This window comes from Leptinotarsa decemlineata, unplaced genomic scaffold (assembly GCF_025532065.1).
Source record: "Leptinotarsa decemlineata unplaced genomic scaffold, Ldec_3_MD MMD2_tig00078346_RagTag_RagTag, whole genome shotgun sequence".
Lineage (NCBI taxonomy): Eukaryota > Metazoa > Arthropoda > Insecta > Coleoptera > Chrysomelidae > Leptinotarsa > Leptinotarsa decemlineata.
Genome location: NW_027412724.1, coordinates 3,605,636 through 3,619,490, shown reverse-complemented (window position 1 = coordinate 3,619,490; position 13,855 = coordinate 3,605,636). Strand labels below are relative to the sequence as shown.

The window sequence follows — 13,855 nt, the reverse complement described above, 5'->3', positions numbered from 1 at the left end:
TGTGTCAAACACCTCATGTATGTCTAGGAGGACCATAACTATTCTTCTTCAGGTGAAAGGTCTCCTTTATCCCGTGAACCAGGCGGATAAGTTGCGAGGTCGTGTTGCAGCTTCGCCTGAAGCCAAACTGTTCCTCTGGAATAAGTTTCAACCTGTTCTTCATATGAAAAAGTCTGCCTGATAGAATTTTATCAATGACCTTGACGACCATACTAAGCAGTGCAATCGGCTGGTAGCTCTCCTTCATATTTTTCGGTTCACCTGGTTGATGAATAGGTACCAACTACCTCTGCGCGCCGAAATCGTGTTTACGATATGCACTACTTACACGAGACCCTTACGCGGTAGGTTTCGGAGTAGAACCTCCTCAACGCTATTGGTACCCGGCTCCTTGTTCAAGGTCAGATAAGTGAAATATTACTAGTGCATTTCATAAATAGATGTACAGTAAATTGAACATGTTTTATGAACATCTTTCGATGATTGATGATTGTTGATTATTGATGTATTTTGGTGTATGAAATATTATGAAATGAAAATTTCTCACATTACTTATTTTAAACCTTAATATGGGAATTTCGACAACACCCTCAATATGTATACCTTCAATTAAAATGTCTCATTAGACATATCCTCGACTAATTTTGATTACTTACCTAGTCTCTGAAGTATACTTCGAAAGCATACTTATATTTTTCAATTTCCTAGATTCGGTAATGAACTTATTTGTGCAAAACGAACAGTCACCCACTTGACATCCTTCAAGATTTCTATATTTGGTATTGAATTATTGAACTTACCTAACCTACGTTAAATGGTAAGACCTCGTTAGCCCTTAGCTCGCACAAGTTTCGACTTTTGGGAGTTGTCGTTTGTAAGGGTGCGATAACTGGTCAACGGGAAAACCAATTTTGAACAGACAACAGATTTTAAGGGGATGACTTAGTCAAAGTGTCCTGACAAGAGAAATGTGCTTTCAATAGATAGATAGGCTTTTCAGTTCCGATTCAAACAAAACGGATGTTGGGTGCACACTTCTATCTCACATAGAACCAACCAAAAGACCCACGCCCGCGCCTCGTCTCAACCTGACTAAGGATCAACGTTTTCTCACCTTTTAACGTACTATTCCTAACAATAATTAAAATATTTGTATGATGCGATACATTAGAGTAGGAGTGCCGAATTTTTAAGGAAAATTAAAACTCTTCATATAATATTATAAAAATTACATAACTGAGGTTCATAAAGGCACTTCTGAGAGACTACAGTTTGCTTTTCTTTTACTGTCAATAAGATTTCATCTAAATACTTTATTAAAATCATTAAAATGAATGGAAGTTGAATGAGGCAATACTCCATAATTTTCTAAACAGCATCGATTTGCAAAAAAAAATGAATTTAGATTTTACATACCCTATACTCAAATGTTGATCTATACTGAGGATTGGTTTTACCCTGGGGTGGATGAGCTTTTTTCGTTGGATAGATTGAATGAAGCTGAGTAATTTTTGTTTCGTGAAATTTTTTCCTAATACTTGATACTTCTTGAATAATTCGCGAGTGAAGTGTAATTTTTCCACCAAGTGGACTCAAGTGATCATAATATTTTTCGAAAAAATCATTTTTAGTGGAAATGAAGCTTGAAAAATAACAAAAAAACTGTATTTCTATTGTTTGTAGACCCAATACAAATGGAGTAATAGGTTGTTGAGGTTAGTTTTTTTATTAGTCAAATGCCGAAAGTCCCTAGTTTCATAACTAAGCGGGTTATTACGGAAATAATGTTCCCATAAATGCTGAAAATCACTCGTTATTCACCACATCAATTCAAAATGAACGTTTCCACCGCACAATTCACTTTATTCATGTACTTGTTGCTCTAGAAGTTTGACTGGTTTGAAATGCTTGGTTTTCCGAAACAAGAACATTTTCCAAACAACAGAACTGCAATACTCTTCTCGACGCGCGTTTCCTCTTCTGAAGACGCCAACATGCTTGGTGAAACGCGCGTCGTGAAGAGTATTCCAGTTGTGGTGTTCGAAAAACGTGATATGGCAGATGTTCCAGTTTATGGCCCAGTTTAAAAAAAAACCTTGAAGTGACAGAACATGTTTGTATCCAGCAAAAACACTTTCTCTAAAATAAGTTGAAAAGTATTATTTGAGTTATTTTGGGAAAAATTACAAAAATGCTAGTAGTAGATTACAGCCGGTTCTAGGCCTCCCCCCACCACTATGACGTATTAATTGCTATTTTTTGTTGTTGTTTAGTAACATCAAGGCGATGTGACCTTGAAATGTCTGGTGCATGGATCGTTCAGAGTTTTTTTTTCATATACAAATTTTTGTGTGTGTGTGTGTGTGTGACATAGTGACGTAATTACATTTGATTGGTGTGTGTGTGTGTGAGAATGCACGGTATAGAGTTTCATCATGTTCTTGTCTATGTAAAAACATACGCCTGCATACTTCGAAAATCCTTCAAGTAATGAATGTTCTATCGGTGTGAGCCCACCAAGTTAGTAGTGGTGTGACGTCACAGCAACAACCGTTCAACGGTAAGAGAGCAAGATGTTCACTCCACGACGTGTGGCTGAGTAATGCGTATTCATCGGTCTGCCCTCACCTCTCTCGATTCGATGAAGGCTGTGACGTAACGCATCGCTCTAGCCTCGCTATCGATGGTGACACGCATGCGGCCGAGGACTGTCTGCCTAACGTTTACCCTCTACGAGAGCGCAACGACCACTGCCTGTTCGTATCGACATCTGCTATCGTATCCAGCTGGTAGGTGGGCTTGGCTGTGACGTCAGGCATTGATGAAGTGTACATAATCAAAAATATGTCAACTTATTCTACACGGTTTGGTAAATCAATTTTATTAACTTTGGAAGATGTAAGCAATGATAAATTATTTAAAACATGGCTACCAAAACGTATTTCGTTGTAATTCAGTGATGACGATATAACTTGTATCAACTATCGGGTGGTAAATATACGATGACGAATATTTACCACCCTAACACAAAGTTTTGCTGGCATGAAAACGAGATCTCTAGTCAAATTCAATATGATTGAATGATATTAGTAATTATAGTGAATTTCTTTTTGTTTTAATAATATTCATATATTAGATGATAATTATATGGAAATATAAACATTACTAACTCAGTTGAATACACTCACTTTATAACTACAAGTAAAATGGGAATGTGAGTATTATATCATGGAAACAAGTTGGAGGTTGTTTATTGTTTTTTTTATTCGATTTCAGTTCCATCATTCATAGATGTGGATGCAAGTGAAGATTGGATCGATGTTGTAGATCTCAAATCATCGGTTCAACATTTGTCGTCTAAATTGAAGGTGTTGGGTGATGGAGCCGAAGATGCAAGCATTTATGATATGAGTGTATGCTATGATGAAATACAAATCGAATTATGTCTTCGTGATGCTGAGAACTATCGGAGTGGTGTAGAAGTTTGTAACAAATGTTTGGATGATGAATTGGAATTGTGGCAACTTTGTAAGGTTATGATTTAACTGAACCTGAGAAGATTTCTGTATAGCCTCCAACCATACTTGCCAGAATGGATTATTCATCACTTCGAATTGAATGATGAATATCGAGAGGGAATTGAAGATAGTCGCGAAAATGATGACTATGAGGAAGAAGTTATTTTATTATTTTAGATAGTCTGTATGTTCCTGTAAATCATAAATAATGTCAAATAAAAAACTATTTTCATATTTTATTTATTTGAATCCCATTATATACAATAGAAAATGATTATAAAACAATAAATGTGATATATATATATATATATATATATATATATATATATATATATATATATATATATATATATATATACATATATATATATGAATTAGGAAAAAAAATACATGATGTAAGATAGTTACAAATGAAAAAAAAAGATCATAAAATAGTACATGATAGAGTGGAAAAATTATTTTAAAAGTGTCAATATCTGCTATGAACTGAACAATCCAATGCATTGTATTTTAAAACTGTATCATGCAAAACTAATGCATATACTTTAGTATTGTCTGGAAACTTGGTCTTCCTCGTCTGAAACTCAATCTTCATATCAATAGTTGATGATTTTGTTGCATTCGGTTGATGGGAACAATCGATGATGAATAGTGGATTCTCTCTAAATTGTCCAATGTCCATTAGACATAGTAACTTCGCTGGAAACTCTGGAAAGCATAATAAGCAGAAGCGTCAAGTTTTTTTTCGAAATTCAAATTCCAACGCTCATATGGATAAACTTCAGGATTCAAGTATACTCGAATACTATTGATATCGGCAGTTGTGAATTTTGTAATATCCTGTGTTCTATCTTCAGATGTGGTAGTACTTTGGAATGCGATGATGACAAAACGAGGAGTTTCCAGAGCGTTAGTTGTTTTGATGGCCCATATGTCTAAAGAAGTCCCACGTAATGATGGTAGTTCATATAGAGGTCCCACATACGATAACACAACTTGATTTTGGCATTCAGACCGCTTTTGTTTATTCTACTCAAAAGTTTGAGCTTGTGTTTATCATCTGGTACAATATGTCTTATTTTCCATTCGATTTCATTTATTTCCAAATCAGCATCAACCTCACCTCACCTTTTGAATGATCGAGCGATAATCAAAATCAATTCCTGTTTAGCATTCAATATATTTTTGTTGTAATCTTCAGCAGAACCCATCAAATATTTGAGTGGTAGTTTTCCACTGGAAACATGACTGTTTGTATCCAAGACATCTTGTTTCAATTGTGAAAGTCCCCAGCCGGATGTCAATAATGTCTTAGCATGTGATTGTCCAAATGATATCATGGTTTCCATTGTAGATGTTATCCCAGGTTTTCTAACAACAGCCATTTGTTCACCACCCATTTCATAACGAATTTCATCAAAGAGAAATGCAATTGCATTTTTCGAGAGATAACATGTTTTCACTTCGTCTTTGGGGGTGAATTTACCTTCTATGTAAATGAAGCTCTCGGCAATATCTAGTATAACCTCTTGATTATTGATTGCAATTCTAATTTCATCCGAATTCCTGAATAGCGGTGATCCATAGGGCTTATATGTGTGCTCATGTAAACTTATGAGAGAATGATCAAGCACCGGTTCATCGAATATATTCAACTTCTCACGGTTTGTTTCGAGCACCATTGTTATTTTCTCACTTTCAATCCAATCGATTTCAAAAATTTAAGATCACTCACAGACAGAGCGTTATGTGCTAACTGTTTAGCATACACTTGTGGAATGATCTTCTTTTTATGCACACTTTTCTTTTTGATGGTGCAGCTTGTTTGGGATTGTTCAATACGATTTTGTCTATTATAAATGAAACCCATAACAATAGTTATTCGATTTTCTTCAATTCCAAAATAATGAAAATCTCTTCTTCACTTCCAAAATCGATAAGGTTATTTTATTCATCCAAAATACGCACTGTAATGTTGTGAATCAATTGACGACCTTCTGGACTGACAGGCATATATATAATACTGTGTGGTTCTTTAGTAAGATTGTATCCAGGTTCAACATCAATATCGAATGAGAAAAGAATGTGGGATTCTTCACCATTTATATATGAACCAGATATTATATTGCAATCTAAGCGGATAAGTCTCACAGTTGTAATGTTTATTGGTAATGATGATTCATGTAAGTATCTGATTTGGTGGAAATATGCCATGAGCGAACCCCATCATTTCTGCTATAGAATTTGGATGTGTCAGATCAATTTCATATTTGGATCGCATTTCACATTTGAATGTATTATTTTTGGCGTGTAGATAGAAAATATCATCTGCAACGATAGCAATTGGTTTTTATCATGAAACAATCTGAACATGATATGTTTCTGTATGACGGCATTGATCTCTTCTATTTCGTAAGCACCACATGGAATTTCAATTGTAAACTTTTGGAGTATCGATGAGTTGTCATTACTGATTCTGAAACTCACCAAATTATTAGCTTCAGTTATATTATTGATTGTATTGCATCCATAGAATCCCAAAAGTCCTAATCCATAACGGCTGTTCCTATACAATTCAACTGGTGGAAAAAAATCCGCACTCAAGACACTTGTCCCGACAGCTTGTAGCTCGATCTTTCGTGACATGACTGATGAATATTTTGAAACACATTTCAATTCATTGTTGTGCACAGCAACAGCACATTTGAGACAATTTACACTTTTTCGAAGGTGTTGCATTGTAATAAATATCATTTCTATTGATACCGATATTCACATCCTCTATATTACAAATACAACACATAGATTTTCGAGGTATAGGACCATCATTAACATCCGAATCTAAATTTTCATCGGTGTGGTGTTCATAACAATATCTATGTTTCATTATATCGATGTCATCTTGTAGATGTTTGGGTAACTTTTCCCAAACATATGCAATCTCATGTGCAACACATGCAAGTATCACTTCCTCGGGCATATTTGCAAGCATCACTTTATCCATTTTTTCAAGGTACCATATTTTGAAAACATTCTAAGTGAAAACCCCATTCCCTTGATAGCCCCCCTTTAAAGTTTTGGTGTTGTATCCATTTTTATTTGGAAAATTATTCAGAGAGAAACTGTAAGCACAAGTGACCACAGAGAACTGTATTAAATTTCTGTTGACGATCATAGTTATATTCACACTCACTCTTTGAGTTATTCGCGAGAAACCATCTGAAAGAGAAAGTTCATTGGCTGAAAAATTGATACTAACTCGCGAATAAGTTAAAAAGTATTGACTTTTAGGAGAAAAATACGAAGCAGAAATTGCCTACAATTGATCAATACATCCATTGCTTGAATTTATTGTAAATAAAAAAATTCTCATCCCTGAGAACTGGTGACATCCACACCCAAGGTAAAAACATCCTCCGGTAAAGTGTTAATTTTGAAGTGAACGGTAAATCCAAATTTTCATGGACATTGACGCAACAAAATTATATGGAAAAAAAGTCAATGATAATTTATCTATTTTATTTGTTAAAGATTTCCATCGTTGGTTTCCTCCTTGCTCATCCGAGAGAAAACGGTGATTTGTCATTTGTTTTTAAGTAGTATTCACCAGAAACCCTGTAAAAAAAATGTTTTTTTAATTTTCATTAAGAAATCAAGGACAATTTTTAGTTCGATTATGGACGTAATAATGCAAAAGGAAAGAGTTTGTGTATAATTTATTAATATTTTATGTGAATTGGTTGAATAATTACGATGTTAACTGTGTGGAATCGGGTAATGGTATTACTCTACGAGCTATTATCGGAAATGGGTTCTGAGGTGAAAAGGTCTTTTTGAATGAATGAGGGTTGGAGGGCAACCAAAACATATATAACTCCCTTGATCATTCTATAATGAACTGGGATATTTTGAAATATTTCCAAACGTTTCAGATCATTACCGAACAGATCAAATTTAAGAATACTCCGAGATGGAATTATACGGAATATTATAAAATGGCCCCAAACGCTGTTGGATATTCTGGACTGTCTTAGAAGTTTATAGAGGGCGGCACACTCAGCTCCTTTATGTTCAAAAAAAGAACTTCTTCATGGAGAAGCTGATGTGATACTGTCAGAAAAAAATGGTCTCGAACTCAGGCAAGGAGATCGAATGGCAAACGCGAGTCAAGTACCTAGGTCTTTGGATAGATCGCCGACTCACCTGGGCAAATCACAGGATAGCTAAACTCTATCCTCTGGTCAACAGACATTCAAAGCTCAACCTTAGAAATGAGGTTTTACTATATACCACGATGTTCAAGCCTGTCATCATGTATGCTTCAGGCACCTGGGGACAAACCGCTCCATCAACTTTTTCCATTATGGAAATATTACAAAATAAACTTCTCAGGATACTGGTGAATGCTCCATGGTTCATGCGGAATGGAGCCATCTGTAGAGATCTGAAGTTGTTAACTATACGGCAGTCCATTCAGTCGAGAAATCAGAGAGTTTTCGAGTCAGCGGAAACTCATGATAACCCATTAGTCTCGGAAGCTGTAGATTATACTATAGACGACCCCACTCGATTCAGAAGGCCCCGTCGCTCGTTTGAGTGAAGGCCCCACGACGTCTGTTAAAATGAACAGTTTGTTCACCAAATACCTCAGTCAGGAAAGGGTATACAAGGCCAGAGCGGAACAGAGGTAATTGACCTATATGCCGCCACTAAAACACCTTCAATTATGAACCATTAGTCCTCCTGACGAACCCCAGTTGAAACGGTAAGGGAAAAGTTTCCAACCTGATGAATAGAACACTTTTTGTCGTGAATCGAGGACCGCCTGCCCGGTACTGACGATGCCCGACAGGCTGAAACAGCTGTCTACCAATGGCTATTAAATTGAAATAATATGGTAATCATCCGAAAAGTACTTATCTATTCATATTTGTGCAGTATATTACACACCTACTTCAGAACAACTACAATAATATATCTTGTGAAAATGCAAATATGGAGAATTTACTAATGTGAGAATAAAATATGAGATGCCTCAAAATGGATAGAAAAAAACATAAGAAAGTTATCAAAATTTGACTGACAATCATATTTCAGTAGGTACATTGTAAATTTTGATTAGATTTATAGTATTAGCTTTTCTATTCATTGAGTGTTCCTCGTGATTGACATACATTCTGATACATATGAGACATTGTTTCAGTTGTATTATTTTCTCTATCTGAAAATGAAGGTTTTCAAAATTCATTTTATGATTCTCCGAATTAACATGTTCTGTTAACGCATAAAAGTTAACATTTTGTTTGCAATCGCTCTAATTTGATATAATGCGACTACTTAGAGGTGAAGATGTTTGTCCTATATAAGTTTCAAAAGAATCCACACAACAAAATTTTGTATTTGAAATTGGATTTTTGTTTATTTGAAATTGGAACTTTATAATTCAGACATAGTAGTGACACTCATTTTGTGAATGTTTAAGTCATTGTTGTGTTGATTCGTGAATATATGGTAGCGATTTATATATTAATGAAAGTATAACATCGTGTTCAACTCTTTCATAATTTCGAAAGTTTGTTCTTTCACAAAATAAGATTCTGTTCAATAAGCTCAAATAGTAAAAACTGAAATATCAATAATGAAAACGAAATGAATGAAAAAATTTAAACCACTTTGATCGTTCGAAGACTACAATCGTTTCCCGATAATACAATTGTTCATTACCCCGTTAACTAATTACTCTTCGAGGAGTTGAGTCTTACCCTTCGACAGGTGAGTAACCTCCCATCTGAGATTTAATATTATCCTCACATTTTCCATTATCGTAGTCCCATTGGCTGTTACACCTCTTTGCTGAAAATCCACCGCTTACTATAGATTCTGCATAGAGTTCGTAAGATCTTCTGTGAGAGCACGACCCGGTGATATCTAAAGGACAACCTGGTTGAAATTCGCCCCCATTCGGATAGTAGTCCACATGACCTAATGTTCTCCTGAATCCAAGAAAGGCACTATTGGTATGGATAACATGAACGAATTGTGCATCTGTGGGATCCAGTCTGTTGTTTGTTGTGTCATAAAAAAATCCAGGTCCAGCTGGATCTAGCCCTGAAAACGGGTGGGAAATATTAAATGGTGAATGACTAAATGAAAATCCCTACAATAAGGAATATATTATACCAGAAAAAATCATTAACAAATCTAAAAATATACCAAATTTTAAAAAAAAAGGAGAATGAAAATTTTCATCAGCATCAACTTTTTTTATTTCAGGAGGACAGTTTATGACTGTAAATTCAGGATTTGTAGTATGGTGTTCTGGTCAGGTTAGGCATATTTGTCGCCTTTCAGTTCTGAAATATCCAGTATCAATATTTTCAAATCAGTAACAGAATATCTTCAATAAAATAAATAGACTGGACTGAAATATTTGAGACGTCAGTTCGTCACATATAAAACTATTTTTTTCTTTTGGTTTCGATCATACTGTTCTCTTGGAAGTCTACCTGTTTCACACTTGTACTCAAAAACTCGTTCACGGTGACTCATTTCTCCCTGAATTTGGTAAAACTGATATTTTCCAGATGAAAAAAGAAAGATGTACTATTCATAGTGGAAACTTTTCCTTACTGTTATTGAATGTAATGTAATTCATTGAATTCTTTCATTGTGAAAAAAATTATCTACCTGTTTTTTATTTGGGTCGGGAAAGTCCTAATACTTATTGAAAATGTTCTATTAATCCGTAGTTCTTTCCCTCTTGGGTGAATTTTTTGAGAAGTTTCATTTCCAACACTGGAAAAAGTTTATATGGCATTCAGCCGATGAATTCTGTTTTGTGATTTGTGTGTACGAGTATTAACATGTTTTGTACTTGTTTGCTCTTGCAGAACTTCATTCAACAAATGAAGAAGAAACTTGTGGAACAATTCAGAACATTGGACGGGATTTTGAAGGAATGAGGTCTGGAAGTTTCGCTCACTAGAAATTTTTAGAAAAATTGGGAATATTGAAAATTTTCCGAAAACATTCCAGACATATTATGTAGTAGCCCAAGAATAAGGTTTCCGTTTATGACCTGAAGGGTATACTTTTGGAGTCATGATGGCTGTAAGGTTCGCCGTCTAGAAATTTATAGAACAGTCCGGAACATGCTGCAGTATTCGAGAGCATTCCACAACATTCCAGGATATCCCAGAACATTCTGAAATTTACGGAAAGTTTCTGGAACATTCAAGAATATGCCAGATCACTGTTGCGGAATGTATTGTACGAAAGAAGATATCCGTGCTAGAAATAAACAGTGTGATAATAATTTCTCCTCTGTTAATTTTCTAACGAGATAAGGTATCTAGGTTGGACAAGAGTCACGTGAAGGTATTATTTTCAGCCCTTTTCGGTGAGAAAGACAATAGTGCTGCATCACTTGTTACCGAGAGGGTGGTTACAACTTTCTTTCCAATAGAAAGGGGAGTCTCGTGATATCTGGTTTGATAGGCATTTCAATTCTCAAATTCTCAAAATGTACACCAAAAACTTATCCTGGAGGGATGAGGGGGGGAGATGGTTATTTATGTTGGCATTATATAAAGCAACATCTGTCTACCTCTCATGATTCAAGGTTCATCTAATTACTGCAACTACAACACAATCTCATATCAACTTCCTCAGATAGTTCTTTCGAAGTTCGATTATTTGAATGTGTAGAAAAACAAACTCACCCACAATTAGAGGCAGATTTCCTTCGAAATCTTCTCCTATTCGCCCTGCGACATGTGCTCCAAGTGAGTGACCAATAATAAAAATTCTGTTAATGGTAAGTCCATGATTCGCTATGAGAACTTTGATTAATTCTCCAGTTATTCTGCCAACATCCGGAACTGCTGCAAATGCTTCAAGGTAAGTTTTGAGAGCGATGTTGCTCCAGTCCACGCAAAAAATATTCACATCCTCCTTTTCCACGAGTGCGTTGCCTACTGTTTCCTCCATGCGCGATGAAAAGTCGCTCTTCCAACCATGTACTACGAACCAAGTATCTTTCTTTGATGAAAATGAGGTTTTTACTATTGAGTTTGGATCTTTTGTATCGATTAGTACAGGAAGCGGATCTTTGCGACTCGCAAAATAGAATTTTATATCGCTTTCTATCGCATGGTAAGGGGGTATGGCCCCTGTTCTATTTTCCAACTGGTACACCTCCGGAGCGGTTTGGACAATGGTACTCAACTCACGATAGTCGCTCTCAGTAACTGAAATATACTGTGAAACTAATATAACTGTATTTGTAATATGTATTTCTTATTGATTTTTTGTACTGTTTTTGGATGTTATCTTTCATAAATGATATATATGTTTGCCAACCGACGGAATTTTTTTTTCACTATATGCTATTTTAACAGTATCCATAGAGACAACTCAAGCATTTTGTTCATTATTTTATCTATAGAAAATAGGTATATTTAATTTGTTCTTCAGTGAAAAATAAAATTGAGCATATGTTGAAAACTAATAACCATCTCTCAATAAGAATGAAATTGGTGATTCTTCAGTTATCACTTTTCAATGCTTTCATAATTGAACCAAGCGGCCGGTACAATTAGGATTTCAATTAACATTTGAATGTTTTTACACTATATGTCTGCATAAGATGACCGATAAGCTTTGATTGCTATGAAGGAACTAGCTTCTCTCAAACAACAGTTAAATAGTAGGCAATAGAGCGTTTCAGGACACTCTACTTTCGAACACGTTACAAACACCATTTCACCAGTATAGTAGGGATGGGTTCGAGTAGGGTCAAGCGACTTCCGAATTCGTAACAGCACACCTAGATGATTAAAAATGAGATTTTGTCGAAACGTTGGTGAGATTAAAGATAATATCACAAACACTTCCTTTTTAATGAGAAATATAGATATTTTATTTAATTTCCGAATTGAAAGTGAATTTATGTAAACTTTCAGTATATTTTACATTTTATTTTGTTGTGATGACGACTCACCGTTAAGTTGTTAATGAATACGTATTTCAAAGAAATTGCAATATTGCAGGCACCTGAATCATTCAGTTGACTTTCATTTTATTAAACCACTTTTGGAAAATACAAGCAAATCCGTCTTTTTGTTGATGTCAAAGTTTTAGAATTTTCCATTTAACAATACCATCACCATGTTGTTCACTCAATTTGCTGTAAGGTGTTCAAAATGAATTAATGACGTACTATACTTATTGATTGAAATGTTGGTGATTATGGTTATAACTATTTTATTGAGAATATTGACCCTCAAAAGATAACAAGCCTATCTAATGTTGCTAGGTTAAATGGTAAATTATAATATTTAACACGCCCAAAGTTGTTGATTAAACTTGAATATCATGGACTATTTGAAGCAAAAAATCTGGCCAATTAACTTTTATGAAAAAAACATTGTAAGGTGAGAGAAGGTTAATTGTTTTCAACATAAATGCTCAATTTTAGAAAAGAAGTTCATATTTTTCACTGAAGAATTAATTATACCAATTTTCTATAGATAATATAATGAACATAATGGACAGAATACTTTAGTTGTCTCTATGGATACTGTTAAAAATAGCATCTGATGGAAAAAGAAATTCTGCGTCATTTTGAAAGTACATCGACCATCTGCAGTGAAGCAAGCATGTACAAAATCAACGAAAAGTGTCGATTGGGAAACGAAACATTCAGATGAAGTCAAAATGCCGTATATAAAAGAGCCAAAGCAACTTTTTGCAGGAATTCTTACAAATAATTAACTTTTAAGAATTTACTCACTTGGTATAGCATAATTGGTAACAAATAAAACAGAAAGCGTTATAATGGCCTTCATAGTGGTACTTTTCACGATTTATGATAAGATGGATAAGTCATGATGGATTTATATAGCTTTGAATTCAAATTGATTTTATCATATCACATAAATAAAAAAGAAATCGATAAGAATTATAATATTTTTTTATTGGAATTTCGTCACACACATCCGCACCAAACAAAAATCAAATGATTATTTTGGAAATTTTTGAAGAAGTACCATTTCTTATGAAATGTAATATTCATTATGATATATTGCGTACATGTTAAGGTTAATAGTGGGAGATAAGATCTTATCGTTATCAGTTTTGATAAATTGGGATATTTTTAATTAAATGTACCTAACAATTGCGGAGTTAGTACCTACTCTGCAGTTATCATCTATCCATAATCTAACAATAATAGGTTATGGACTGTCAAGTACAGAGTGGAATAGTTTTTGATGAACCCTACAAATTCATCAACAGTTTGGATATAATTATCGAAGGAATCGATCAACTGAAAAACA

At 34.6% G+C, this 13,855-nt stretch overlaps 1 protein-coding gene across 2 annotated transcripts in view; it reads right to left on the bottom strand.

Moving 5' to 3' along the window:
* LOC111515065 (lipase member H-like) overlaps positions 1–13,578 on the bottom strand; it is a 30,227-nt gene extending 16,649 nt beyond the window's left edge. Inside the window, exons 1-4 of one of the 2 annotated variants that reach the window (XM_074185813.1) lie at positions 13,312–13,573; positions 11,240–11,767; positions 9,281–9,626; positions 7,024–7,133 (exon numbers count right to left, since the gene is read on the bottom strand). In XM_074185813.1, coding sequence (XP_074041914.1) covers positions 7,076–7,133; positions 9,281–9,626; positions 11,240–11,767; positions 13,312–13,366 — 987 coding nt within the window. In that variant the 5' untranslated portion in view covers positions 13,367–13,573 and the 3' untranslated portion in view covers positions 7,024–7,075. Of the gene's footprint in view, positions 1–7,023; positions 7,134–9,280; positions 9,627–11,239; positions 11,768–13,311 lie in introns of those variants that run through there. The other variant, XM_074185812.1, reaches the window with a different exon arrangement.
* Between the last annotated feature and the right edge of the window lie 277 nt (positions 13,579–13,855).